This window comes from Pararge aegeria, chromosome 12 (assembly GCF_905163445.1).
Source record: "Pararge aegeria chromosome 12, ilParAegt1.1, whole genome shotgun sequence".
NCBI lineage: Eukaryota > Metazoa > Arthropoda > Insecta > Lepidoptera > Nymphalidae > Pararge > Pararge aegeria.
The window spans coordinates 4779784-4806402 of record NC_053191.1 but is presented as its reverse complement, the minus strand read 5'-3'; the positions used below and the strand labels follow the sequence as shown (position 1 = coordinate 4806402).

General features: G+C 35.3%; 2 protein-coding genes across 3 annotated transcripts in view; one reads left to right on the top strand and one right to left on the bottom strand.

Moving 5' to 3' along the window:
* Positions 1-26619, bottom strand: part of LOC120628289 (Fanconi anemia group J protein homolog) — an 89299-nt gene that overhangs the window by 7534 nt on the left and 55146 nt on the right. For both annotated transcript variants that reach the window (XM_039896591.1, XM_039896592.1), the window contains exons 4-11: positions 14452-14547; positions 8663-8789; positions 7445-7634; positions 6193-6429; positions 5321-5440; positions 3414-3508; positions 2441-2568; positions 737-850 (exon numbers count right to left, since the gene is read on the bottom strand). In XM_039896591.1, coding sequence (XP_039752525.1) covers positions 737-850; positions 2441-2568; positions 3414-3508; positions 5321-5440; positions 6193-6429; positions 7445-7634; positions 8663-8789; positions 14452-14547 — 1107 coding nt within the window. The remainder of the gene's footprint in view (positions 1-736; positions 851-2440; positions 2569-3413; positions 3509-5320; positions 5441-6192; positions 6430-7444; positions 7635-8662; positions 8790-14451; positions 14548-26619) is intronic.
* LOC120628290 (probable fatty acid-binding protein) lies at positions 16649-20910 on the top strand. The gene is made up of 4 exons (XM_039896593.1): positions 16649-16741; positions 17887-18056; positions 19816-19926; positions 20682-20910. The coding sequence occupies exons 1-4, from the start codon at positions 16669-16671 to the stop codon at positions 20739-20741; spliced, it is 414 nt and encodes a 137-aa protein (XP_039752527.1). The 5' UTR covers positions 16649-16668; the 3' UTR covers positions 20742-20910.

The window sequence follows — 26619 nt, the reverse complement described above, 5'->3', positions numbered from 1 at the left end:
TGCGGGCTCATTCCGGTGATTTAATTGATTCAAATGTACAAAAATCTCAAATTTTAATGTTGAGTGAAACTTGGTTGTCCGATAATGAGTCTATTAGTATTCCCAATTTAATTATATATATATATCCATATATATGAATATCCATCATTAAAGAAATGGACATATATATATATATATATATATATCCCTTTCTTTAATGATGTAAAATGATGTAAAATAAAGAAATGGACATATATATATATATATATATATATATATATATATATATCCCTTTCTTTAATGATGTAGAAATATTTTTTTTGTTATATTTAAATATACTTTATTTAACTAGATAATGCAGTATAATAAAACTTTCAATGTATATCCTATTTTTCTATTTTTACTGTCGTTATTTCTACAAACTTAGAATAAGGCGAAAGATAAGATTTTTGAGAAGATTTTTATCTTGTTAGGCCAAAGAAGTATAACTTCTAACGCGTGTACATAAGTACACACACGTTTTTTTTTTTCATAGTTATAGAATCCCCCCAGGAAATGTAGCTAGCTCACAATCTTATCCCATTTTCCCCATTTTATGGTAAACTTTTAGAACAGATGTAAAATATAATTACTATCAACTGCTGCTGCCTGTTCGAGAAAGGATACTAAAGTAGAGTGGTTTTTGATGCTTCAATATTAATCGTGTACACGTGTTCTATATGTTCTCTCTCTGCGGTACTTTATTTTGTCAACTCACCAAGAACTGTATCGAGAGATTCTAAGAGTGAGGTAGTTGACTGCGTAACTCCTATTAAAGTGCGCTGGTCTTCACGGAATTTACGACAAAAAATCTCAGCATTATGATGGAATTCTGAAAATGATATATTGTAGAGTTAAACATGTTGCTTACTTTTTTTAATGGTACCTATACAATGGAATAGAATATTTTTGTTTGTAAAACACTCGTTTTCAATCTGTCACAAAGAATAGGTTATACTATATTGCCACACATGGAGTGCAAAATCTACACAGAACGCAGAGAGAATATTATAGGAAACAATAATTGAACCGTAACATTTAAAACAAGAATTTCAAAAATAATTAATTGGTCAAAATATGTAACAAATGTCATTTTGTTGTAAAAGTTTATTTGCAGTATGAAAGTTCTTATCTTCAACCATTTTTTTTATATATCTGCGACGCACGTGGATCTTGTATTACACGAAAGGTAAATAAATAAATAAAAATACTACGACAATACACACATCGCCATTTAGTCCCAAAGTAAGCGTAGCTTGTTGGGTACTAAGATAAGTGATGAATAATTTTTATGAACAATATACATAAATACTTATAACATATATTTAAACACTCTGAAAACATTCATGTTCATCACACAAATATTGTGATAAAGGTGATTTATTTGTCGTCTGAGATCGGCAGGTCCTTCGTTCTATACGATTTAAAGTATCTCTAGGAAAATCCAAAATGTCTTATGTTGACTACGGGAATTAAAACATTTAACGCATTTTTTCATTAGCTGCTCCAACAAGGTGGGTATATCTAATCGTTTTTTTTTTCAAATATAACTGGACTCTGACTAGATGCTTTTTAACACAGCATTTCAATTTAAAATAAATAAATATACTACGACAATACACACAGCGCCATCTAGCCCCAAAGTAAGCTAGCTTGTGTTATGGGCACTAAGACAACTGATGAATATTTTTATGAATAATATACATAAATACTTATAATATACATATAAACACCCAGACACTGACAAACATTCATGCTCATCACACAAACATTTTCCAGTTGTGGGAACCGAACCCACGGCCCTGGGCTCAGAAAGCAGGGTTGCTGCAAACTGCGCCAATCGGCCGGCAATTGCAATATGTAATTAACTTTTTTATTATTTTTGTAACTTCAGTAAAATCCCTACTAATATTATAAATGTCAATATAACTTTGTTTGTTACGCTTTCGCGCAAAAAATACTAAACCAATCTTCATGAAACTTTGTACACATATTCTTGGAAGTGTTAGAAGTAATATAGGATACTTTTTATCCCGGCATTCAGCTCGGTTCCTTTGGGAGAGGGGATAAAGTGTTTGACTATTTTACATACCATAATACCATACCATAACTCCGACAAATTATAACCGATTTAAATAATCATTTCTGTACTATAGAGGTTGTAATATGTGTTTAGTTTTGCCCAAACTTTGTGTAGATCTGATGAATGTGGTTGGAGATAGAGGATAGAAATCCTCAGCGGACAGCAGCAAACCCCTCATTTAAAGCTTAGCGATACTGAATACTTTATTTTTTTTAGAACTACAACTAAATTGAGTGCCACACCAAAAAACAAAATCAAACGCAGACGAAGTCGCGGGCAACAGCTAGTTTAAAATAAGTGCCAAACAAAGTCCTTATGAAGTTTTTTAATAATGATTACCATCGTATTGCTTTTGTCCGATGTTGTGATTATCTAGAGTCTGCACAAAGTTTTCCACTTGCCAAGTGTATGCTGCTTCCGTTCCGTTTACGGGTTGATTGTTTATTAACGGAGTTTGGTTCTCAAACCTGAAAAATGAAAAAATATATAATATATATTTTTCTGCGAGAGAACGTACCCTGTAGTGGGCCATTAATAGTTTGTTAATGAAGAAGTTATAAACCTCACAAGTTTACATTGCATAAAACAAAGTTGCTCCTGCTATTTGTACGCTTTAATTTTATAAACTACGAAACGGATTTCAATGCACTTTTCAGCAATTGATAGAGTGAGTCAACACGAATGTTTATGCAACGTGTAAAACCGAAATGATACTTCATAGACTTAAAAAGTGAATTATGTACTGTCTCTGAGACTTATCTGTAAAACCGAAAATCTATGAGTTTTTAAAAAATTGATTTAATATTTTTACAGGGTGATTCCTTATGAAAAATACTTATGCATCCTTAAATATTATTTCGATATTCTGTTGAACGTCTTATATAGTAACCATGCATGTTATAGTTTAGAAAAGCAAAAAATTCAAAAATTTGTATAATGTGATTTGTAACAAACATATTTTTGTACGCTGTCATTGCAAACGCTGCGAAGACCTTACAAGATAGACTGAATTAGTGTACCACGGAATTGCATTATTATCAATCCAAATGCAATTTAATACTTACGTGGAGATGCCACAAATAAATTAAATTGCAGGTTACCAGTGGCGTGCACTTCATATGTACAAAAGCACTGCCTAAAATTGATATATAACTCGTTTAGGTGGAGGATTTTTGCCGTTTTACGCAATTTTCCGCTGTATGCATAACCTGGCAAGAAACCCAGTGTACGCAACTGCGGGTTTCTACTGTGAAATATGAACTAAAATTACAAACTAGTATTAGAAAAAGCAAAAGGAAAATCATCTTCATACCACTGATCCCAGGTTTTTAGAACAGCCAGTAAGTGGTCGATGTGCGTCGTCATATGTTGATTGGCATATCGGAACGAAGATACCGTTTCAAATTCCTATGATAAAGATTTTTTTTAACAGAACAATAATACAATACACAGGGCATGCAAGCGACACGTCCTGGGAGGTGCCGTCTAGTGTTCATCCACCTAAGGCGTAGGTTTCAAGCTTCATGCACCTATATTTACACCGGCAACCACACCATTCAGACTGGGACACTGCAATGCTGCTCAGCGGCAGTACTTTCACGGGCAAACTCCGTCACAAAATAAATCATGTGACTCCTGTCACTTCATTAGGTACGCGTCGCGTAGCGTAGGTACTATGTGCGTATCGGTTTTATATCTTTAATAGGGTTGTCAGAAGTAAACACTTGGAATGTTTTAAATTCGTTTGTATGGAAAAATTCATACGCTTCTTGTGATTTAATATTTTTACAGGGATTCCTTTAGAAATATACTTATGTATCCTTTAATATAATTTCGTTACACCGGCAACCACGCCCTTCAGACCGGGAAACTGCAATGCTGCTTGGCTGCAGTACTTTCACGGGCAAACTCCGTCACAAAAAGGTCTACTAAAGCGCCCTACGAAGAGGAGACTTTCAACTTTGTCATTTATATCTTCTGAGGGCTCTTGCTGGCAGGATTGATGGTCTGTACCTGTGCCATTACTGCATGGTATATGTGCTTTCCAATCGGGCATGCCAAAAGGGTTTTATATGAGATTTTAGAGGAATGTGCAGCGTCCAAATAAACTCATGTGAGTTTCAGGATGCGAAGAATAATAATTTTAGTAGTTTGTGTAATAAAAAAAATAAATAAAATAAATAATAAAAAAATATAAACTATTTCGTTAGGCTAGGTTTACTAATATTTAACTTTGTATTTTACTAACCATTTATGATCCAAGTCGGTCGAAATAAATTAATTTTATTTTAATTATTTTATAAACCGATTTAAAAAAATATTTTTTTGTTTCCACCTTTTTTGATTTTTCTTAGTTTTGATTATGACATACAACTAATACATGTTATCACGCTATCATAGTGTGCATATGACATTCTTATAATTACAATTTTTGTTATTTTTAATTAATTTGCAATTGAGTGGTGAGGTATAATAAATTAATATACGATCTGCATGTCGTAAACTGGAACTAAACATGTATACTATTTTATCATGTTTTAAACAAATAAATGAATTTGAATTTGAACTGTGTACTTCCCATATGGTCCGATTTTCATAAGGCTAAGATCTACTGAATGGGTCCTGGGGAAACCACCTCTAGCGAATTGAGTATTTTCTATTCTACCGCAATTTTTATTTTTACATTTTACTTGGCACTTACTTAAAATGTTGTTAGTTGTTTTTAGTTGTTTAACAATGACGGTTTCTTGTAGCAATTTTTTTAATTGTTCCTTTGTATTTTGTTCAAAAAGTGCCGCCATTTTTCGGGACTAATATTTTACGAGCAATACCTAGTAGATTTTATTCCGCCGGGAATAACAATCGAGGCACTAATGAATAATTGTTTCGACCAAATCTAGAGAGAATAGGCCTACGAAACTTTCATACAGTGGAAAAATCAAATTTATGCAGTTATTTTCTAAAAACTATATCCCGTCTTTTCCTCAATGAAAGTGTGATGAAAATTGCGGCATAAACGTCGTATGGTATAATGCTTATTACACTCTCGGCTTTCTCAGCGCATTCGCTTTCGTCTAATACCGCATCAACTGTAAAATGCAATATTACCACACTTGATGCATAAACTACTATTACAACCTATAGAGGGATAGTAATTTAAATTGCTAATGAAAATAATTATACAATTGTTGCAATAAAGTTAATTTTTGCCTGGTTTACCTTTATCGCACTCTTCACTTGATCCCTGGTAAAGTTACAGGTAGCGGCGTCTCGACAGATGTCTTCGATGTTATGTCCCTCGTCAATTATCACGACGTTGTCTGTCAGATCGATTTGCATCTAGAAAACACCATTGGGCTGCGGTTAGACTACGCGAAAGGTTCGTGAGTTGCGTAGATAATAAGTCGAGTCAAATTTTTCTTTATTCAAGTAGTTCCGTTAGCACTTAGATGACACTTTCGATGCGTATTTTACATACAAATGGTACACATAGTAGTGAGATAATGGCAATGACTACTTTCATCATGAAATAGTCTATAACAGTCCACTGCAGGACTAAAGGGCTGTCCTAAAGGGGAAGGATATGCCCATAAGTATGCCATGCTGGGCAGACGGGTTCTCGATCAATATTTTAGAGGGCCTTCTGTAATCGATACGGAAACTGTATTTTTTTTTAATATTTTTCGTTTTGTCTGTCTGTATCATGGCCGCCACAATTTTTTATTTATTTATTATTTATGTACCATAAATTGTGATTGTGAACATAAGATACATGAAGTGTACAAAGGAAAGCTTATCTCTATAAGAGATCTCTTCCAGCTACCCCAGGATGTGAGTAAGATGATTTTTTATGAAAGTTGTACCTTTTCTACAATATTTCCTCATCATCATCTACCCTCCCCTGCACGACATGGCTTCGGCCGCGGCTAGTTATCACCCTACAACGACCTCCAGGCGATTATGAGCTACAGGTTAGCCCGCTGCTATCCTTGACTGCATCATCACTCACATAGCACACACAAGAGGGATGATATTGCATTTTAGGGCTGACTTGTGCAATAAAAAAGGGGTAACTTTTAAAGCAAACTTACACTTTTCCTTATACTAGGCTCAATCAAGTAATTATAAGGGCAGAACACAATGTTGGCCATTTTGGCAATTTCCCTGGCGCCGTAGTACGGACACGCTGTTAAGTTCTTGCCGATTTCCACTAGTTCGGTTAGATCGTAGGCCCGCGGTAGGATCTTTCGGTTTATAGCTTTGCGGTTGTCGTAGTACTTGCAATTGGTCTCCTGTTTGATCTTGAGTTTATCTAATGATGACATTGGCTGAAATAAAGCAGGTACATGTTAGTAGTTCGTAGCTTTAGGTTTTAGAAACGAAGTTTATCACCATACCCTTACAATTCAGTGTTCATACATATATGTAAACATATATGTATGAACGCTTCATAAGTGCCTGTGGTAGGCCTACATGAATAAAGAGATTTTGAATTTGAGTAGTCAGTGAGTTAACTTCATTCAGAGTGCCAAGTGTAAGATTATCTATCAAGAAAAATAATTAACTGACTCTACCACCGGTTCGAAAGGCAGATTCTACCGAGAGGAAGCCGGCAAGTAACTCAGCAGTTGTTCTTTTCCAACATAATTTTACAATTTAACAACCATTGTTCTATCTTGTTTGAGATGAAATGAGTGAGATGGCTTGCTTCCGGGTAGCCTTATCATTAAGATAGATAATCTTCATCGATCGAATCTCAATCATTCATTTGAATAAATTTACGTTTATTTATTCAAATGAACGTAAATTAATTCACGTAAAAGTTAATACAATTTATATGGTATAGAAAGAGTGCCATCTAGTTAAATTACTGAGAAACCGCTACGTAGTTTACTTTCACGCGATCAAATAAGTAAACGTGGGTAGAACGTTTCACACTTTGAACGCTGGCTAAAAAAAAACCAAAGTTATTTTAGCTTTACGAACATTACGTTACTACCTACCTACTACGTCGCGCTTTACAACCATAGTGAAATGTCAAGTACGAAAATAATCAATGTCAATGCCAGTGAACTTTTCGTCATCTGTCAATGTAACTTGTCACATAAAATAATGTAATATCATTCACTTTTTCAAATAAAACATTCGCTGAGGTCACGTTTTTTATTCACTCAAACCTGCAACAAGAACTAACTAGGGTCTGCCTATCGGGCCCTATGGTGTGTCCAATCTAAGGATTGAACATATTTTGGCGACCGTGACAGGACACACAAGAACTGGGTGTGTCTAGGTGCTTTAGGTAGTTCACGCGGGAAGAGCTATGGTAGATAAAATTGAACGTACCTTGATGCAAGAGGAGCACATATCATTCTTCGTAGGCCACTGGCTCCTGTCGTACTCGCGTATACAACTGTGATCCCTAGCAGACAGTATTGACATGAGTGCGTCACTGCAGTACGTCGTCCTGGCGAACTCCTTCACCACTTGCTGGATCTGTTTATGCGTGCGCGCCCCGTAATATATGGTGGGCAGGCTGGAACCAACAAACACGGAGGTCTTGAGGCGGAGGTTCTCCACCAGCGAGTAAAGCTCTCTGAAATCAACCCGTAACCCATAACCGATGCGACATGCCGGACACACGAACTAAATTCTACGAGCAACATGCAATGCTAATCAAACCATACAACACTTTATATTCAAATATTTAAAAAAAAATAAAATACTAGGTGTGTTCTAATTTAAATGCAATTATAAATAACTACGAGAAAAATATTAATTGGTAAGCTAATATAGATTATAAATAAACAATATAATAAAAATAGCAACTAAATACTAATTATATAACAATCAAAAACAATGAACTCTCTGTTAAAGTTTTGATTTACTATTAACCTTCCTTTTCGAAGATAAACAACTAAATAAATCACTTGCATACCTATTAAGCAAGTTAATAGCCAGAAAAGTTACATATAGATTGTTTTACCACACATAGTCTATTTTAAAAATAAGTTATTAACTACAAAAATATTTTTAATTTACCGCTCAACGCCATACATTCCTTTTGTTGTTCTAATTTACAATATTTTATATTTCAACTCTGCTACTTTTATGTTCCTTTTTGATGCCAAATGATTAAATATATCACATCTATACTATTAATTACCTTTAAGCCAAAATGGTTTCATACGAATATAGTAATACCAAAACTCATGTAGTTTATAATTCACCAAATAAACTATTAACTACAATATAATTTTTAAATTTACCATTTTCCGGACTATTCCACCCTCCTTTTTATGATAAATGACTAAGTACTGGGATACTATAAAATAATAGCCATATCTAAAGTTAAATATATAAAGCTGGTAAACCATTTATTAAAGAACATACCATTATATAATTTTAAAATAATTAATTCAAAAATTTCTTGATGTTTTAATTAACCATTTTATATGGTTCCGCCGCTTCCACGCCGAAACCAAAACCTTGGGTATTTTATAGTAAAATAAATTTTATGATTATTAAAATTGTACAATAATTGCTTAAAGAACGAATTCTTACCTCACTTTTTGTGGAGTTTCTACTTCTGGTACAGGTGCAATTTTTTCAGGCGTAGACGGCAGTACAGGCGATTCTGAATTGTATCGCATTTTCTTTTGCAGCTTTACCAAACCATCGTTTGGTGACGCTGGAAGTAAAGAATAGAATAGAATAGAAAAACTTTATTGCAACACAACGCAATAGGAAAAATACACTGAAAACAGTAATAGTACTTAGTGCTAGGGCAAAGGCGGCCTTATCACTAAAAGTGATCTTTTAAGGCAACCTGAGTGTACAAAGCCGATAGAAAAGTGGAAAGTGGATGGTGCATAGAGTATGTTACAAAAAAATAAAATAAACTTACATGAACCTAAATTTACATATTAACTACAAAAATACCGATATAAATTTATATATACTATAATCAGTGGCGTGCATAGAGGGTATGCACAGGGTATGCAGATGATATAAAATGAAGAAAATCTCCAGAACGAGTTATAAATAATTGAGGGTAGGCTTTTTACAATGCCTAACCTTAAGTTTTGTATAACTCGTTCTGGAGATTTTCTTCATTTCATATCATCTGCATACCCTGTGCATACCCTCTATGCACGCCACTGACTATAATAGATATTTATGATATATATTAATGCTATTATAAACTTACGAAATTCTCAATTACATAAATAAGTAATAATTTTTTAAGCGATGTTTAAACAGGTGAATTGTTTCGGAATAACGTATTTCCCAGGGGAGCGAGTTCCACTGTGTTACAGCTTTAACAGTCAATGACTCTTTAGAGCGCTGAGAGCGAGATAAGGAAATCTCAAGCATGTTGTCATTCGCCGACCGGAGACTGGCAAGATGCTGAGAGAAGGAAAAACGCTCTTTAAGGTAAAGCGGAGAGATAGGACTATAGAGAAGAGAATAAAGTAGAGTAAGAATATGCATATTTCGCCTATCACTAACAGTTACCCACTTGAGTTGCTGACGGTAATGAGTAATTTGGTCAAATCATATGATTAGATTTAAAAAATAATTTATTTCAATAGGAGTTTTGGAACGTGAAATCTGCTATTTGTAGTGACTCTCATTTGTTCAAAAGCAGATTCGATCGAGAAAAAGCCAAAAGGAACCAAGCAGTTTATCTTTTCCAACATAATCATTTTAAAATCTTACAACCAATTTTTAAATGTCTGAATTTTTAAATGAGAGAGTAAAAAGCGGAGCAGCCTGTTTCCAAGCAAGGTTTTTCATTATGAAATATATCAATTGTAAACTACTAATATTTATAAGATTTGAATACATGGTTTTTAACTTATCCACTGTTAGGGCCAAAATTAGACAGGAATCAGGTGTACCTAAAGGCATACACAACCCCAAAAATTCATTAATTAAGTTTGTAACATCCATCCATCATTCCAGCCATCTATCTGCAAATATATGATTATTTCTAATAAGTCGATTGTGTTATATACACTTTGGGTTCATAAAGAATAAAAAAAAAATTAAAAAAATATATTCTGAAGATACTAAAAGTTCAAATATGCGGCAGCAAATTTTTTAATAATCCTTAAGCTAACGGCAATCTATTGAAAGTAATCCAATTACTATACAAAAGATAGCGTGTAAGATCAGTCATTAGTATCAAGTATAGTCCGGCTAATTTGTTGTGTCTGCTAGACATGCGCGGCGATAAGCGATAAGCACCTTATTTGTTAAAAGCGAAACTTTTGTTCAATAAAATACTGACTGACATTGAGCATGGCTGTCCCACAAAAAGTGGCAAGGTTTTTACGGATTATTTTGTACTCAATCCTGTTATAACATAAAGGATTAGGTAGGTAAACGATAAAAAGGCTTGGGAGGGAATTTATGCAACTAGGTTTTAGTATTAAGTGACACAAGGAGATTTTGATACAAATATATGGCCCGTGATAGGTTTGTAGCTGGTGTAGTACCCGTTCCCTTCTAACGTTTCGGAGTTATGAGTGTTTCAAGCAATTAATTATCACTGATTTTATGATGAAGAAGAACATCGTAATGAAACCTAAGAGTTTTCTACAACGTTCTTAAAGGCGTGTGAACAGTGGTGTGCATTGAGGGTATGCACAGGGCATGCATTAAGCGGGCAGATAATGTGAAATGAAAAAAAATCTCCAGCACGAGTTTAGATTTTAGAACTTGTACTGGAGAATTTCTTCATTTTATATCATCTGCATACCCTCTATGCACGCCACTGCGTCTGTATACTCACCCGCCTTGGCCACCAGGGTGGACTGCTTAAACAGATTTAAATATAAAAAGGCTTGAAGATAATCCTGGTAAGTCCTGGTAAAAAAAGTGGTTTTCATGCCGTGGCGTATAAAAGTTTACATTAACATAACAATGAACATATTCAAATACACACTACACAAGTTACATAAAATCAAATGATACTGGCATTTGTTGAAGTAAAGAAGTACCTACTCTTACTTCAGTGTTCACGGTGTTCGCATCTGCATGACGTAACTCGAGGGTAGGTTTAAGTAGGGTTGGCAAGGATGCGTCGAGGATCGGATACATTTTTCAATTGAACACAAAACATAACAAACCTTCTTAAGAGTACGCTAGCCGGTAGCTCTTAACCGCACGTGAGAGCGGATAAGAATCACATTATTTCATTTCGTATTTAGAACGGGATAATGTTTAAACGAAATGGTTGATTCTTTGCCTACAAACGGGCACGTAAACATTTTTGCACAATAGTCGGAAATTATTGATATCTAAACTAATCAATAATTTAAGAGGGATTTTGGCAATTAAAATCATCTATTATACCAACTTGTTCATAATTGTAAATATAATAAAGTAATCTAAATCAAAACTATTTTATTTTTGGAATTTTAGTTATTTATACAGAGTGCAGTTAATAGAAAGAGAGAGGGTTTGTTAGGGTTGTCGTGTAATAATGATGATTATTACTGATGATAGATACATTAATGTATAGCTTAGTTGAGGATGTAGAACAAGGAAATATAGTAAAGTTATAAGCACTAACGTAACTATACTCGTACCTGCCGTTAGGAGCCAGTGGCAAATTTATCGGAAAGGATATCGGACAGATTCTCATGAATAAAGTACCACGATGTCATCACCAAATGAAGTTTGATTTATAAATCCTTTCGCATATTAAAATACCGACCCACTCAATGTCATGTTGTTAATCAAATATAATTTTAATTGGTTCTTGAAAACTAATTATTAACTTTTTAATAAAATATCTGGTAAATATGAATTTAGAGTTTTCAAAAATTTATTTATTTACCTACTTTATAAATTTACTGTAACACAATCTATGGAGATAATCATAGAAAACAACAGTTCAACAGTTTCGATGGAGTAATCGATGGGTATTGCGCACACTTAAGAATACAACTACACACCAGTACAAGCCGTTAGAAGAATCAGAAGTAGGTAAAGGTAACTATGCACTTATGGTACCTTGGTTTATATAATACTATTCTGTTTGATAAATACAATTAAAAAAAAATAGAATACCCTAATTATTATGTAGCGGTAATAGAAGACAAAAATAACAACAAAAGGTAAAATTTTTTTTTAAATTTTGTGGGATTGAGTACCTATATGCTTTTTTTAATATGATTCCTAAGGTAGTTTTGGACCTACCATTGCATAAGTATAAACAATGTGTTAGAATACATTTAATAAAACGTGGTTATACTAACCATTAAATTGATGAATTTCTTAACGACAAGTTGCTAGGAAGCAGGCCGCTCTGCTCTCATCACTCAAAGATAGAAACGTTCTAAAGAGTGAAATATGTAAACTCATGCTAAAAAGGCCTTCTGAAATCTGCTGAGTTTCTTGCCGGCTTCTTCTCGGTAGAATCTGCCTTCCAAAACGGTGAAAGAATCACTACAAGCAGACTGAGTTGACGTTCCAAAAGTGCTTATAAACTAGTCCTACTTGAAATAAATGAATTTAGTTTTTTTTTTAATTTAAATACTGTTCTAGTGGCATAAGCAATTTACTGAAATTAGGGTTTAAGGCTAAAAATATTGAGATTTCTTTTTTTTACATATTATTGTTATAGGTATTTAGTTAGACCACCTAATTGTTATTTTATTGTATATACGGTACATACAAACAAACGTTTTAAAGGCAAAGAGTATTAAATGCGTAACCGCTTCGTAGTCGGGTAAAGAAAGGAAGGCAAACCAGCCCTATAGAAGGGGGTCGATTTCAATACTTTCATTAGGGTGAACGCGGCGTCGTAATCTCCGTAATGGCGTCATTGTCAACGCTCGTCGCCATTTTGAATTAACGCAGTCATTGCAAGATTTTACTTATATACCTACCGCGGGGTTATACAAGTATTCATTTTGGAATGCACGCCTTGCATCTTTAATATTGCGAAGGGATTCCATATAACTGGGAATTGAATTGCGAGTGTTTGAGGGTAGAATTGTAAGACTAGATTGTAGCAGAGGCGTGAATACAGAGTATGAACTAAGTGGGCAGATGATAGAAAATGGAGAAAATCTCTAGTAAAATTTATGAAAACTTAAGGGTAAGCACTGTATGCGTTATAAAAGCCTACCCTTAAGACTCCTTCCATATTATATCGTCTGCCCGTTTAATGCCCGTGTATGCACGTCACTGTATTCAAGAATATCCTTTTTTTTGTTTCACTACAAGCAATTGACTGCAATCTCATCTGATGCAGTCTAAGACGGCAACGGGTGGACCTGTTAACGAGAATGGCAGTTATATTAAACCCCCTTCTAATCTACTCCATATTGGTAGTGACATCGTACAGGAACGTTAAATCGCTTGGCGGCATGCTTTTTGACGGGTGGGTTTTAACCGGACACGGACAAAGCCAGATCAGACCAGACAAAATTCTGAAATAATAAATTACCAAATTGACCTTGAACACGTGAAATGCTTACCATGCCATGGTCTAGAGGAAGGCTTAAGCCGTGGCTAGTTACCACCTTACCGACAAAGACGTGCCGCTAAGCGATTCAAAGTCAAAGTAAAAGTCAAAAATATCTTTATTCAAGTAGGCCCATAGGTGGCACTTTTGATGCGTACATAAGAATTACACGGTAGTGAGATGATGGTGATAACCACATTGGTAAATTTAAAACTAAAGCTACGAGGGTTCCGAACGCGTCCTGGTCTAAGAAGAAGTCCACAACAAAATGAGTGTTTTTTTTTGTTATCACCATCTCACAATGTCATTTGAAATGATTAGAAGAGCAACCTGGTTAGAGCAATAATTTACACCCAAGCTTTTTTATCGATTACGTAGTTCTTTATACTATAATAGGACTCCTCTATAAGCTTACGTTTAATACAAACTTAGAACTTTTCAAGAGACATCTCCATGATGTCAATGGGTAGTTTATTGTAGAATTGTACGCTAATTTCCTTTAAACGAATTATGAATTTTATGTAACCTAGTATATTGCACTGTAAGTTTATTCTTACTTCTTATGTTTATATTATTGGTGCGATGTCGCGAAGAAACCTATTAGGAGTATGACTACCATACTCTTTAACAGGTTAGCCCGCTACCATCTTAGACTGCATCATCACCAATACCATACCACCAATTCAGATTGCAGTTAAGGGCTAACTAGTAGTGGAATGAAAAAAAAAAACCATTAGATAGTAGATTCTAAAATGGCAGCAAATGTCCTGCTATCTCTTTCGCACGGATATTGTGCAAATGAGATAGTACGTCATCTGACGCCTTTTATAATCTATTCTTTTATTGCGCGGGTTATAAATACACTTACCGTCATTGGGATCATGATGAGGTTCTTGCCGTTTGTTAACGACGTTGTTGGTACTCGTACTCTGTTTTTGTGGCGAATCATAAATGCTCCTCTCTCCTGAAAATAAAATTCATTTTGGAATAAGAAACATACGCTACGAATAAAAATAATAATTCTTTATTTGGTAACTATGACCCATCTACACTATTGTATAACAGAATAATTGAATTGTTTAAAAATCAAAAACTACATTAAAAAAAATTACATGAGATATTAATGAATTTGTATAAATTAAGATTTGGATTTCATAGATTATGACTAAACATGTATAAAAAAGAATTGAATTGAATTAATAAAAAGTTTATTACAAATTATAATTTCTGCTTCCAGGCAGCTCTACATGGAGTTTAATATACAGCTTGTAAACTGGAGAGTTTCCAAATAATATTCCCACTGCTGGGCATAGGGCTCCTCATAAGAGAGAGAGTGTTTTAGAGCATAGACCCATAAGCTGCCCAAATTATATGGAAGTTATATTAAATCCATAACCTTAATCGGTTTCTACACGATATCTTATCGGAACCCTATATCGCCAAGCGGCACGTCTTTGTCAATAAGATGGTAACTGGCCTTGGCCGAAGCCTCCCACCAGATCAGAGAATTTATAAGATAAAGAGTATACTTATGAGACAAGAGCGTTCCTCACTGTGCGAGGGTCTTCAATAATAGCTATAATTTTTTGGACTGCCCCAGAAATCAAATCCAGGGCCTAGTGATCGGTAGTCGAACATGCTTAACACAAGACCAACGTGGCAGTTAGATTTAGTTATCTTATTCAATTCCGAGAACTTGCTTTGTCGGATAAGATGATTTTCCTGATATGATGATTTGTAACGAAGCCCGTACTTATGTTATATATTTTATATTTTTGTACATATCTTTAATATGTTATGTTTAGTATATACTATGTTTTATGTTTTTTTTTTTTATTATTTATTTTTTTATGTTAATTTAGTTTTAAGTCCTAATATTTAATTTTGTTTGTTGTACCACCTACTTATTTCTTATAACATTTTCTTGTATGCCTTTGGTTGCCTGGAAGAGATCGCTATTTAGCGATAAGGCCGCCAAATTGTACGTTCTACCTTATTGTGCTGTTGTATTTGTATCTCTGTAAATTTTCTCTGTGGTGTACAATAAAAGTGTATTCATTCATTCATTCATTATATAAGTATCTTCGTTAAGAATCACCAGAGCATTCTTTCTGCTTCTTCGACACTGCCGTTTGTTTTGCGGTTATAAAAAGTATTTTATGACGCCAAGATAACTAAGGCTTTTTTTTTTTAAATCTCCCGGGAAAGTTACCATATACTATATATATACCATATACCTATTATACCCATTTTCACTAACGCTAAACAAGGCAATGCTTAAATACGTAACACCTAAACTAAGAGTTGGTAAAACGTTTTTTTTTCTTCAGAAATCGCCTAAATCGTTAGGCATTGATGTAGGCGATGCCTAGATTCAGTGAAAAGGGACATTAGTATAGATATGCCACTCTGTCCTTTTGAAAAGGATTGTATTAGTGGATATCATACACTTTCTTAACAACATAACTTAGCACTGTGGAAAAGCAGTCGTATGCCCCTTTTCACTAAACCTAGAAAACGGTAAAATCGGATGTCTAATGATTTGGGTCACATTTCACCAACTTTTAGATAGAGACTCACTAGCCATTTCAAGTTACGACACCGATCTGGCTGTGCGTAATGTTCAGGGAACTTGTAAACTGACATCTTGACAGATGAAAAAAAATATAAATTCTTTTTCTTTAATAACCTTATCTGCCTCTGACTTGAGACTGAGACTTAGTTTAATAAACTGTCAAAAAAACTGCTTTTTTACGGCAGATATACCTACTGTGCTCTTCTTGTCCAATTTTTGGGCAAATATTACCCATAGTACTTATTCAATTGCAAAAAGCTAACGCGGAGAATATCTTGGAGGAACCCAGAGATTATTTTCCTGTAGATCATTGCACTCCCGTCATACAAAAAATGACAATGAGCGGAAACGCATATACCTAATGGCTATGTTTATACAGATATAAAAAGATTATAGATTTAAGGATTATTATCGCTTATCATACGATGGTGGCGTTATCTTGACTTGCATCCACGTAAGAGATAGTATTCAGTCGTTTTGTTAGGTTCAGTGCGATCGGTCGTTTACACCATGGAGGAGTTTCTCGGGAAACAATATGTTATGGTGTCGCAAGAAAATTTCGATGATTATCTCGTGTTTATGGGTATGGTATCTTATCGTAATTATTACGAACAATTGCAAGACTTGCGAAAAAGGCTTTAAATTCGTATCGTTTTTAATTTATTTCTTCGCTTGTAGCGATTCCATCGCCATATTAAGACGATTTGCAGGAATTTTTTTCCTAGACAACTCTCTGATACTGTTATGTAAATTTTTTAGTAACTTACATATATAATGAACTAGCTAGATAGAGCTTCTTTGTTTCATTACTAAAGTTAGCTTCACAAACTTAACGCGTGAAATAACAACAAAGAAGTTTTCTTTGTACTGAAAAGCTACTAATGGAAATTTATTGAATAAATAAGTTCCACTACCACCCGTATAAGAATTGGGATTTTCTTTCAGCTAGTAACTTACTCATTCTGTCGAAGTCCACCGCGGAGAAACCTTTATCATATCAACTCATTACTGCCCATTACAGAGCACGGGTTTCCTCAAACGGTGAGAAGCGTTAGGCCGTAGTCCACCTCACTGGCTTGTGCGTATTGGTGGACTCCACACGCCTTTGAGAAAATTATGGAGAACTCTCAGGCATGCTGTTTCACTTAACCATTGAAGCGAGTGGTATTTTAATAGAATAAAACGCACATAACTTAGAAAATTTAAAGGTGCGTGCCGGGATTCGAACTCAGTCCCTCGAAAGTGAAGCCAAAGTCCTAACCATTAGGTTAATTATTGATTAACTCTTCCTACCTCAACAACCTTATTCTCTCGAAAAGTATGAAAGTACGCGGACTACGCTAGGATTTAGTCCGCGGCTCAGCTGTCCCTTTCTATAAGTTTTTTTCATCTCTCGGGAACATTACTTTCTTCTCGATTAAAGATACCTTATTTCTGTAGCCCTGACAACATTTATGCAAAATTTCAAGTTGATCAGTTGAATTGTTGCGGGTACAAAGCGTAACAAAACAGGAAAACTTACATTCGCTGCAATAATATTATTTGAATTGGGAACAGTACTTTCTCCTCAATTAAAGGTACCTGATTTCTGTAGCCCTGACAACATTTATGCAAAATTTTATGATGATCAGTTGAGTTGTGATGGGTAGAAAGCACAACAAGACGGGAAAAGTTACATTAGCTGCAATAATTTTATTTGAATATTTATATTTTGACTATTAATTTCAGGTGTTGGTTACATATCCCGGAAGGCCGCAATAAGTTTGAGGCCAACACACTGTCTGACTCGCAACGACGATGGGACATATACGTTTGCATTAAAATCCAAATTGGCAAACTCTTCGTGCACTTTTACACCTGGTGAGAAATTCCAGGAGACGAAAGCAGATGGTGTGAAGGTATCCTAGCATGTACAAAAATAAGCCTCGAGATAACTAATATCAGTAATGCAAAACGTGTTTGTTTGTTTGTGTTTCCTACTCTGGCCGAGTCAACTAGATTTTTGTCATAGGGTTAGTTAGAAGGACGGAGAGTAACATAGGCTATCCAGTGGCGTGCACTTCGTACATACACAAAAGCACTGCCTACCCTAAAATTTATATATAAGTCGTATATAAATTTTAGAGTATTTTTGGCATTTTTGTCAATTTGCCCACTGTATGCATACCCTGGTAAGAAACCCAGTGCACGCCACGGTGGCAGGAAAACAAACGGTTCCCACGGGATTTGTAAAAAACACCTAATAAACGCGGACGAAGAACGTGGGCAACAGCTAGTTGTAAAGAATTAATAATATAAAGTTTTTTAAAAATACGCAATGACAACCAAAACATTAGCTTCATTAGTTCAAATGTATTAGTTGCCACTTTCAAACTAGCTGTGTAAAAGCAACAATTCTACATTGCATTACTAACCGATGCCAAAGTTAAATTATGAAAACCAATCATGTCTTAAGGAAGGCTGTATGATAATACTGAAGTCATTGTCAATGCATGTATTTAAATCAAAACCACCACCGACACAGTATCAAGAGACATCGCTTTGAATCAAATATAATTTTAATTACTTCTTGTTCTGTACTTACTGTTCATTGATTAAATAAGAATTACTAGCACATTTTTAAACATCCCTACTAATCCCTACTTAATATTATAAATGTCAATGTAAGTTTGTTTGTTACGCTTTCACGCGAAAACTACTTAACCGATCCTCATGAAACATTGTACACACAACTGCTGACGCGACTTCGTCTGCGTTTGATTTTGTTGGTTTATGTGGAATTAAATTTAGTTGTAGTTCTAAAAAATTTAAAGTATTCAGTATCGCTAAGCCTTAAATGAGGGGTTTGCTACTGTCCGCTGAGGAGTTCTGTCCTCTATCTTCAACCGCATTCAACAGATCTACACAAAGTTTGGGCAAAATTAAATAAGTATTATAACTTATTTATTTATTTATTTATTTATACTCTTTATTTGTACACCACTCAAGCAAAGAAACAAGACAAAAAAAGAACAAACACATGAAGAATGAAGCAGGATACAAAAGGCGGCCTTATCGCTAAGTAGCGATCTCTGCCAGGCAACCTTAGGATTAGGAAAACTAAAAAGAAAACAAATAGGTGGGGTACACTATTTAGTACATACATACAAATATCTACATACTAATACATAAACCAGACTACACAAATAAAAAAAAATTAAAAATACTATTGATAAATATAAAAAAATAAATATACTAATACATATCCTAATATACCATAAATACTTCAATACGAGTTTGAGTAGATAAATAAATAATAATAAATAATAATAGTCGTCTTTACTGAGCGAGATAATGAGCCTTAACAGCATTTTTAAATATGCCCAACTTCTATAGTACAAACATAATTATTTAAATCGGTTATAATTTGTCGGAGTTATGGTGTAAAATCATCAAGCAGTTTTATACCCTCTCCCAAAGGAACGAGCTTAATGTCGGGATAAAAAGTATCTTATATTACTTCTAACACTTCCAAAAATATGTGTACTAAGTTTCATGAGGATCGGTTAAGTAGTTTTTCGTGAAAGCGTAACAAACAAACTTACATTGACATTTATAATATTAGCAGGGATAGGGATTAGTACGAGTATAAGATTGTAACACTTAAATAATTTTCAGGTTGAGGCGCTTATAACGTTCGAAGGGAACATAATGACACACAAACAAATTGAAACAAACGAAAGAACGTCAACACATATCCGAGAATTTCATCCAGATAAACTTAGTGTGGTATGCTATAAATTATTATCTCTATTTGAAGTTACCTGCCTTGTTTGTCTAGTTGGTTAGCATACTCCACTACGGACCGTGAGGTCCTGGGATCGGGCAAAACAAATTTAACCATAGGATATTTCTGAGAGTACCAGACCGGTTGAGAAATTCTGAGTAGCAGGAAATATGCGTTGTTCATTTCCGTAAACTATTCGTTTGTTTTTGGTCGGTGAGGGATCGTTTAGCTGTGAAGGTGACGGCATATACATAGGTGACAAATGTTAGATTGTTAAAGTGTCAAATGATGTTGAAAAAGAACAACTTGCTGAGTTTCTTGCCGGCTTCTTCTCTTTAGTATCTGCTTCCCGAATCAGTTGTAGAGTCACTACAGTCGGACTTGACGTTTCAATAAATGCTTATTTAACTAGGCCTTTTTTTTGGCGTGGAGGAAAGGCTTTATGGCTAAGTCCGTCCTTTTGGGCTGGACAATATCCTTTCCCGGCCGGATTATTAGTAAACTAGGCCTGCTTGAAATAAACGAATTTAGACTTTTTTTGCATTTTTTTTTGCATTTAATTTTTTATGGCTTGCCCAACGTGTAAATGAATACCGAAGTAATGCTTCACATGCTTTAGAGATACATTATTTATTATCTCTAAGACTATGAATGCGAAACGCTAATAGTTTTTGAGTAAACAACAGCAATTTTAGTTAAAAAAAAAGCAGTCGGACATTAATAGAATGATGATGATGATTCGGTAACTTTGTTTCAGACTACAACGGCTGTCGGTTTCGAGAAAACTGTAACAAGAGTTTTTCAATTGGTGCAATAGATCATTCATGAGGGAGTAAAGAACTCTATTTTAAGAGGAAAGATGCATATTGATGGAAATTTTAAAATTGATTTTTCTCAAGCCTTTTTAGCACGAAGTGATTAATATGCATTGCTAATTCTTAGTTAATAACGATACCTGCTTTATTAGGTATCGGTTTTATTTTCGACACCACCCATGTGATTATTATATATATATTTATAATAATAAAGAATTTGTAAGACACCATATTAAAGATATAAACAGTCGACTTACAAGAAATGGTCATAAATTAGGGTCATCTGCATATCGTCTGCGAAAGGTACAGAACTCAGTTGTGGGATTGAGTATACGCTTTTATATGATTCCTAAGCTAAATTTGGACCTACGAATGCATAAGTTTAAAGAATATGTTAAAACACATTTAGTACAGCGAGGTTACTATACAATTGATAAATTTTTTAATGACAAGGTTGCTTGCAAGCATCCGGCTCCACTTTCATCTCACACAAGATAGAAAAATGAATGTTAAAATAAAGAATGTAAATGTTGAAAAAGAGCAACTGCTGAGTTTCTTGCCGGCTTCTTGTCGGTAGAGTTTGCCTTCCGAGCCGGTGGTAGAGTCACTACAAACAGACAGGCTTGAAGTTTCAAAAGAGCTTAAATAAGGCCTACTTGAAATAAATGAATTTTGAATTATGAATTTTTATTGCTTATATCTGTAATAGTTTTAGGTACTTTATTATTGTAAGCTGTTATAAGATACCTAAACCTCTATGAATTGATATTTTTTCGATTAGTTAACTACAAAATGACGAATCAACTACTTGTTCAGGGTGCTAAGTGTTAGATTTGTTTTTTTGAGTTTTAGTAATACTTATGCATAAAAAACAGAAAAATGTATGAGTTGGTTACGATGCGCATTTTGTATCCTACTACTTTAATTTAACTCTCCGCTCTTTTTTGATGTTCTTAATTTGTTTGTTTATGATGAAGAAAAAAGAGTAAAAATAGAAAGATAAAGAAAAAAGCATGACATGACACGAATTTTGAATGTGATATCTGCAAGACACTCGACAGTCACTGTTTTCAAATATTGAACGCCGTATATCAGTTGGATTTCGTACCAGTCATTACACGTAGCAGTGTGGCAAAGCAACAAATCTTAAATTCCGTTTGCCACGTAATGGATGACAAAATGCCAATTACTCATATTACTGAACCTCCAGCGAAGTGCGCCGTTACTTGAACGCTCGAATAATCAAATTCTCGACATAATCCCCTATCGACTTTCACTTAACATGGCAGGGTAGGCTAACAACCCAGAACATTCTCTCCGGGCCACTTTCCAAAACACGATTCCCTATTCCATTAGACCCTCCAAGTTATCTCGCGTTATTTACATCGCCTGACCGTACCGTCTTATGTAATGTACCCTTATGTATCGGGTATATAAGTGAGCAATCGTGGGCCGTGTGTCGTTGTTTATAAGGGTGGTTTTATCGGGGTGGGGTAGGGTTGTCGACCACAATCATAAATCTAGACACTTTGTTCAACATTTGGCCTTAAACCAACCGAGTGCATAGTTAGCTCGGTATTTAAGCTAGACAGAGCAACCGCAGGCTGTACCGTTCAGGGCTGCATACGTTATAACCGAATATAGATTTTGACGTATATAAACTGACACTCTAATTTATCAACTGGTTCTGTAGATAAAATATAATTTTCTGATATCAAAAATGTCATGATTGAAAACTGACATTGATCGTATCACCAAAGTTTAATATGCCATAGAAGAATTCATGTTTCCATGATAAAGAGAGACCTTTAAATGAAGCTCTAGGAAAATACAAAGAAAAGCAGCTAGCCCTAGCTACGGGTGAGTGGTTGGTGGGATGAGTCGGGGGGGTGTCGCGGTGTCGTTGCCATGGCGACGCGGCGCCCGGACGCCGGATCCCGACGCCCGCAGTGTCGGTCGCCGCGCCCGCTCCCCGCACAAGTGACACGCGCTGCGAAAAAGCACAACCGCCCTGCGTGTACAGCGACCATAAATTTTTTAAAGCTGAACGATTGTACTAACTTTTTTATGCATTTATTTACTAGCTGTTTATGATACATACTGTTCTGCGTCCGTTTTTATTAAAAATTTGTATACAAATCCCGTGGAAATCGTTTGTTTTCCTGGGATAAGTCACTCTCCGTTCGGTTACAGAACTCTTTTTATTAAGATCAAGATTGATTGCTTATTTAGGGTGAAAAGTAAGGAAAAACAGACGTTTGTTTTCCTGGGATAAAAGCTTATGTTACTCTCCGTTCTGTAACAGAACTCTTTGCTTAAGATCAAGATTGATTGCTTAGTTCGGGCGAAGGGTGAGGAAAAACAGACCGTTTGTTTTCCTGGGATAAAAGCTTATGGTACTCTCCGTTCTGTTACAGAACTCTTTGCATAAGATCAAGATTGATTGCTTAGTCAGGGCGAAAAGTAAAGAAAAAAAAGCAGATTTAGAACCAATAGAAGTGACTTAAACAGAAACAAACAAGAAAAGATGCAGACAAGGAAACACTTTTCATATTATAAGTCATATGTACCAGTGACACTAGGCACTGGGAGAAGTGGCGAGGGAAGGAGAATAAGCAAAATAGAAGAAAGTAGGACGCAAAATGCTCATTTGTTTTTTTTTTATTCATAAAAATAATATTTTAATATTGATTTGAATGATTCTACATACATTCCAGTTTATGGTGGAAAGCGAATATATGTTTGCGAATTTTGAAGGTGCCGTAATATATTTGGTAGTAGAAAAAACGTAAGCAAAAAGGGCATTCCAGACCTACAAGGTTTGTATAATGAAAGAGAAAGCACAACGCTTTGTACGGGTAAATTGTATGCAACCAGCCCCGTGCCGTACTTAAATATTAACTTTGTCATACATGATTTTATCGAAACTTTAATCGATTACACTTACACGCAGCGAAAGCTCTCAAAAGGAAAACAAAACCCCGATTTTGATACATTCTTCATTGGTGCTATGTTTTATTGGTATCAGCGAGATGATATATAGAATGAATGGGCTATCCAACACTAAAAGAATTTTTCAAATCGGACAAGTAGTTACTGAAATCATCGCGTTCAAGTAAACAATCAAACTGTTCAGCTTTATATATTAGTATAAGTTAATCTGTATTCATATGAAGAGCTATTTTCTATTTAGTTACGTCTGCCTGCTTGTTTTTTTCTGTCTTCATTTCAATATATTACGCATTCTATCAAATAAAGAAACATCTGAGCATTAAGTTTCGACTATTTTTTGGTTTTTTGTGTGCAATAAAAAAAAGAAACGAAGAGGTTACTCAGAAGATGATTCTCAAGGCGATAGATGGCAAATCGGGCATGGTCACCCTACCATCCACCCTTCAGGTCGGGTCGATGTGGCCGAGGGTGGGTAGGCTAGCACCTTTTGTTTAGGAACCCACCCCCTGTTCATTTACTCGCGTACTGCTCTCAATATTGTTTGCAAAAGGTTTAGGTGCCTAAATGTAGAGGGGAAATGTCACGGTTTCACTTTTTAAGAATCCCTTGTAATGAAATATTGTATGCGATACGCAGCACTTTGTTTCAGTGCCTCGTCTAGCCCTTCATTGTGAGGGGGGGGCTGTTAAAAGTACGGGCAATTAAAAAAGTAATCTAGACTTGAGATTTTACGTAGCACGCTCGTTGACATCCTCTCGACGAGCAGTTATTCTGTACTGTAGTAGGTAGATTTTAAAATAACTAGGGACTTTTTTTTTGTTATAATATTTTTTTAAGAATTTTTTGAAGAGGGGTTAAAAATTCATAAAGGTTTATAAATCTGAAACAAGAGGGCTTAAGCATGTGAGGCAAAGCTATAGTTTATTCAAATATTAGCTGTTTCTTGTTACAAAACGCAAAAAGCTCTGACGAGTTTTTTGCGTTTTGTTAAGTCCGGCGGGAAACGACTCCCGGGCTGAAAAATATCCTCTATCTAAGCTGTATTTTTGGACATGTAAGGCAAAACTATAGTTTATTCAAATATTAACTGTTTCTCGTGACTTTGTCTGAGTTTGTTTCGTTTTGTTTTTAATCTGGCGGGAATCGTTTCCCGGCCTTAAAAATATTCATGTCCCTGGCCCTGTGGTATCTGTCCTAAAGTCGAGCTCCTACCCATGCGCTATCACCGCTTTAGGAGGAAAGGAGATATATACCCAGTAGATTATATAGATGGATTATCATGTCATTAACTTCAACCGACTGACGTCCACTGCTGGACATAGGTCTTTCGTAAAGATTTTCTCAAATCCACGGTCCTAGGCCGCTTGTTTCCAGTGACTCGCTTGATATCCATCTCGTTGGGAGTCGACCAACGCTACGTTTAACGATCTTTGTCGATATTTCAGCACCTTGAGACCCTAAAGTCTATCGTATCTCCAAACTATGTGCTACGCACATTTTAGCTTCGTGACTCCTTGAGCTAAGTCGGTAACTTTAGTTCGATTAATTTACATGCACTTATTTAGATTGTCATGTGAATTACCAATAAATTACATTGCCAAATATAGCTTAAAAAGCAGAAATGAGTCAATTGAAACAGGTTGGATCTTCGAAATACAATACATTGTTAGCTTTATTATTCAGAATTAAGTTTATATTTCGGAAGAGACTCGTCTTTCAAAGTTAGGAAGGTAGATGCTTCAAATTGATGTCGTTGGGGACATTATTCAAACTCTGTCATAACGAGTCGTAATTTTAGCAATTTGTATACAACCGAATAACTAGGTACGTACCAAATTGATGAGAAAATTACCTATTATGTTTTTCTTCATTTGATACATTTTGCGACTGTGATGTAATTATGTAGGTACTTTCAATATATTGACTGATTTGCTCTTGTTATTTGTCCGTTTATTTTTGTGTTGTTTTATGTTTTTTTTTTTACATTTCGGGAAACAAAAGGCAAGCATAGCAGTAATATCGCCTGAGGATACGTGCGTAGAGAGCGTATTTCGGAAGATCTGAGTGGGGTGGCTAATAAAAAAAATACGATGCACTACAAGTAAAAGATTAAAGCATGATACTAGGACTAGGTGTAAGGAGATCCGTATAAGAACTAGAGTTAACGACATAGCTGAGCGAGTCGCGTAGCTGAAGTGGCAATAACCGATGGACGTTTGGATCTTAAGGTTCCGAAATAGCGACCTTGCACTGGTAAACGCAGCGTAGGTCGAACCCCAACGAGGTGGACAGACGACATCAGGCGAGTGGCTGGGAGCCCAGGGCCGTGAATTGTGGAACTCCCTACAACAGACCTCAATTGGTTTAATTGATGACGATGATGATGAATTCTCTGACCCATAGAATTTGACTATGCAAAAAACACCTCTAATTTTTTTCGAACTGGAAATAAACCACAAAGAAAACCTTTCCTACGTTGAAAAGTAGCGTATGTGCTATTCCAGACTAAACTATCTCGTTGCCTCAGATCCATTCTGCAGTTTTGGCGTGGCAAATAACGTCCATCCAAACTTTCGGATAAATTATTAATAGTAGTAAGACAACCAGTAAGTAACTGAGAGTAACTTCATATTAATTGGAGGCGTTTTTGGTTGTTTGGTTGGTTGCTTCAACAAAAAATATAACCTTCTAGGCCGCGATCTTAAAGCAAACAGTTCAACTGTAGGCTCAGGTAAATATGTATAATGTCCGCTTGGAATCGATCGCGTGGTTGACGCTGCGGGTGTGTGGCCCCGCCCACTTTTCACACGGAAGGTGACGATTGGCCGAACGCGACACGCACACCTGAACACTTCCAAACGGTAATGAATAATTTTCACAATTTCTCCCATTGTCCCAGTTGGCATGATTTAGTTCTAGCGTCTTTGT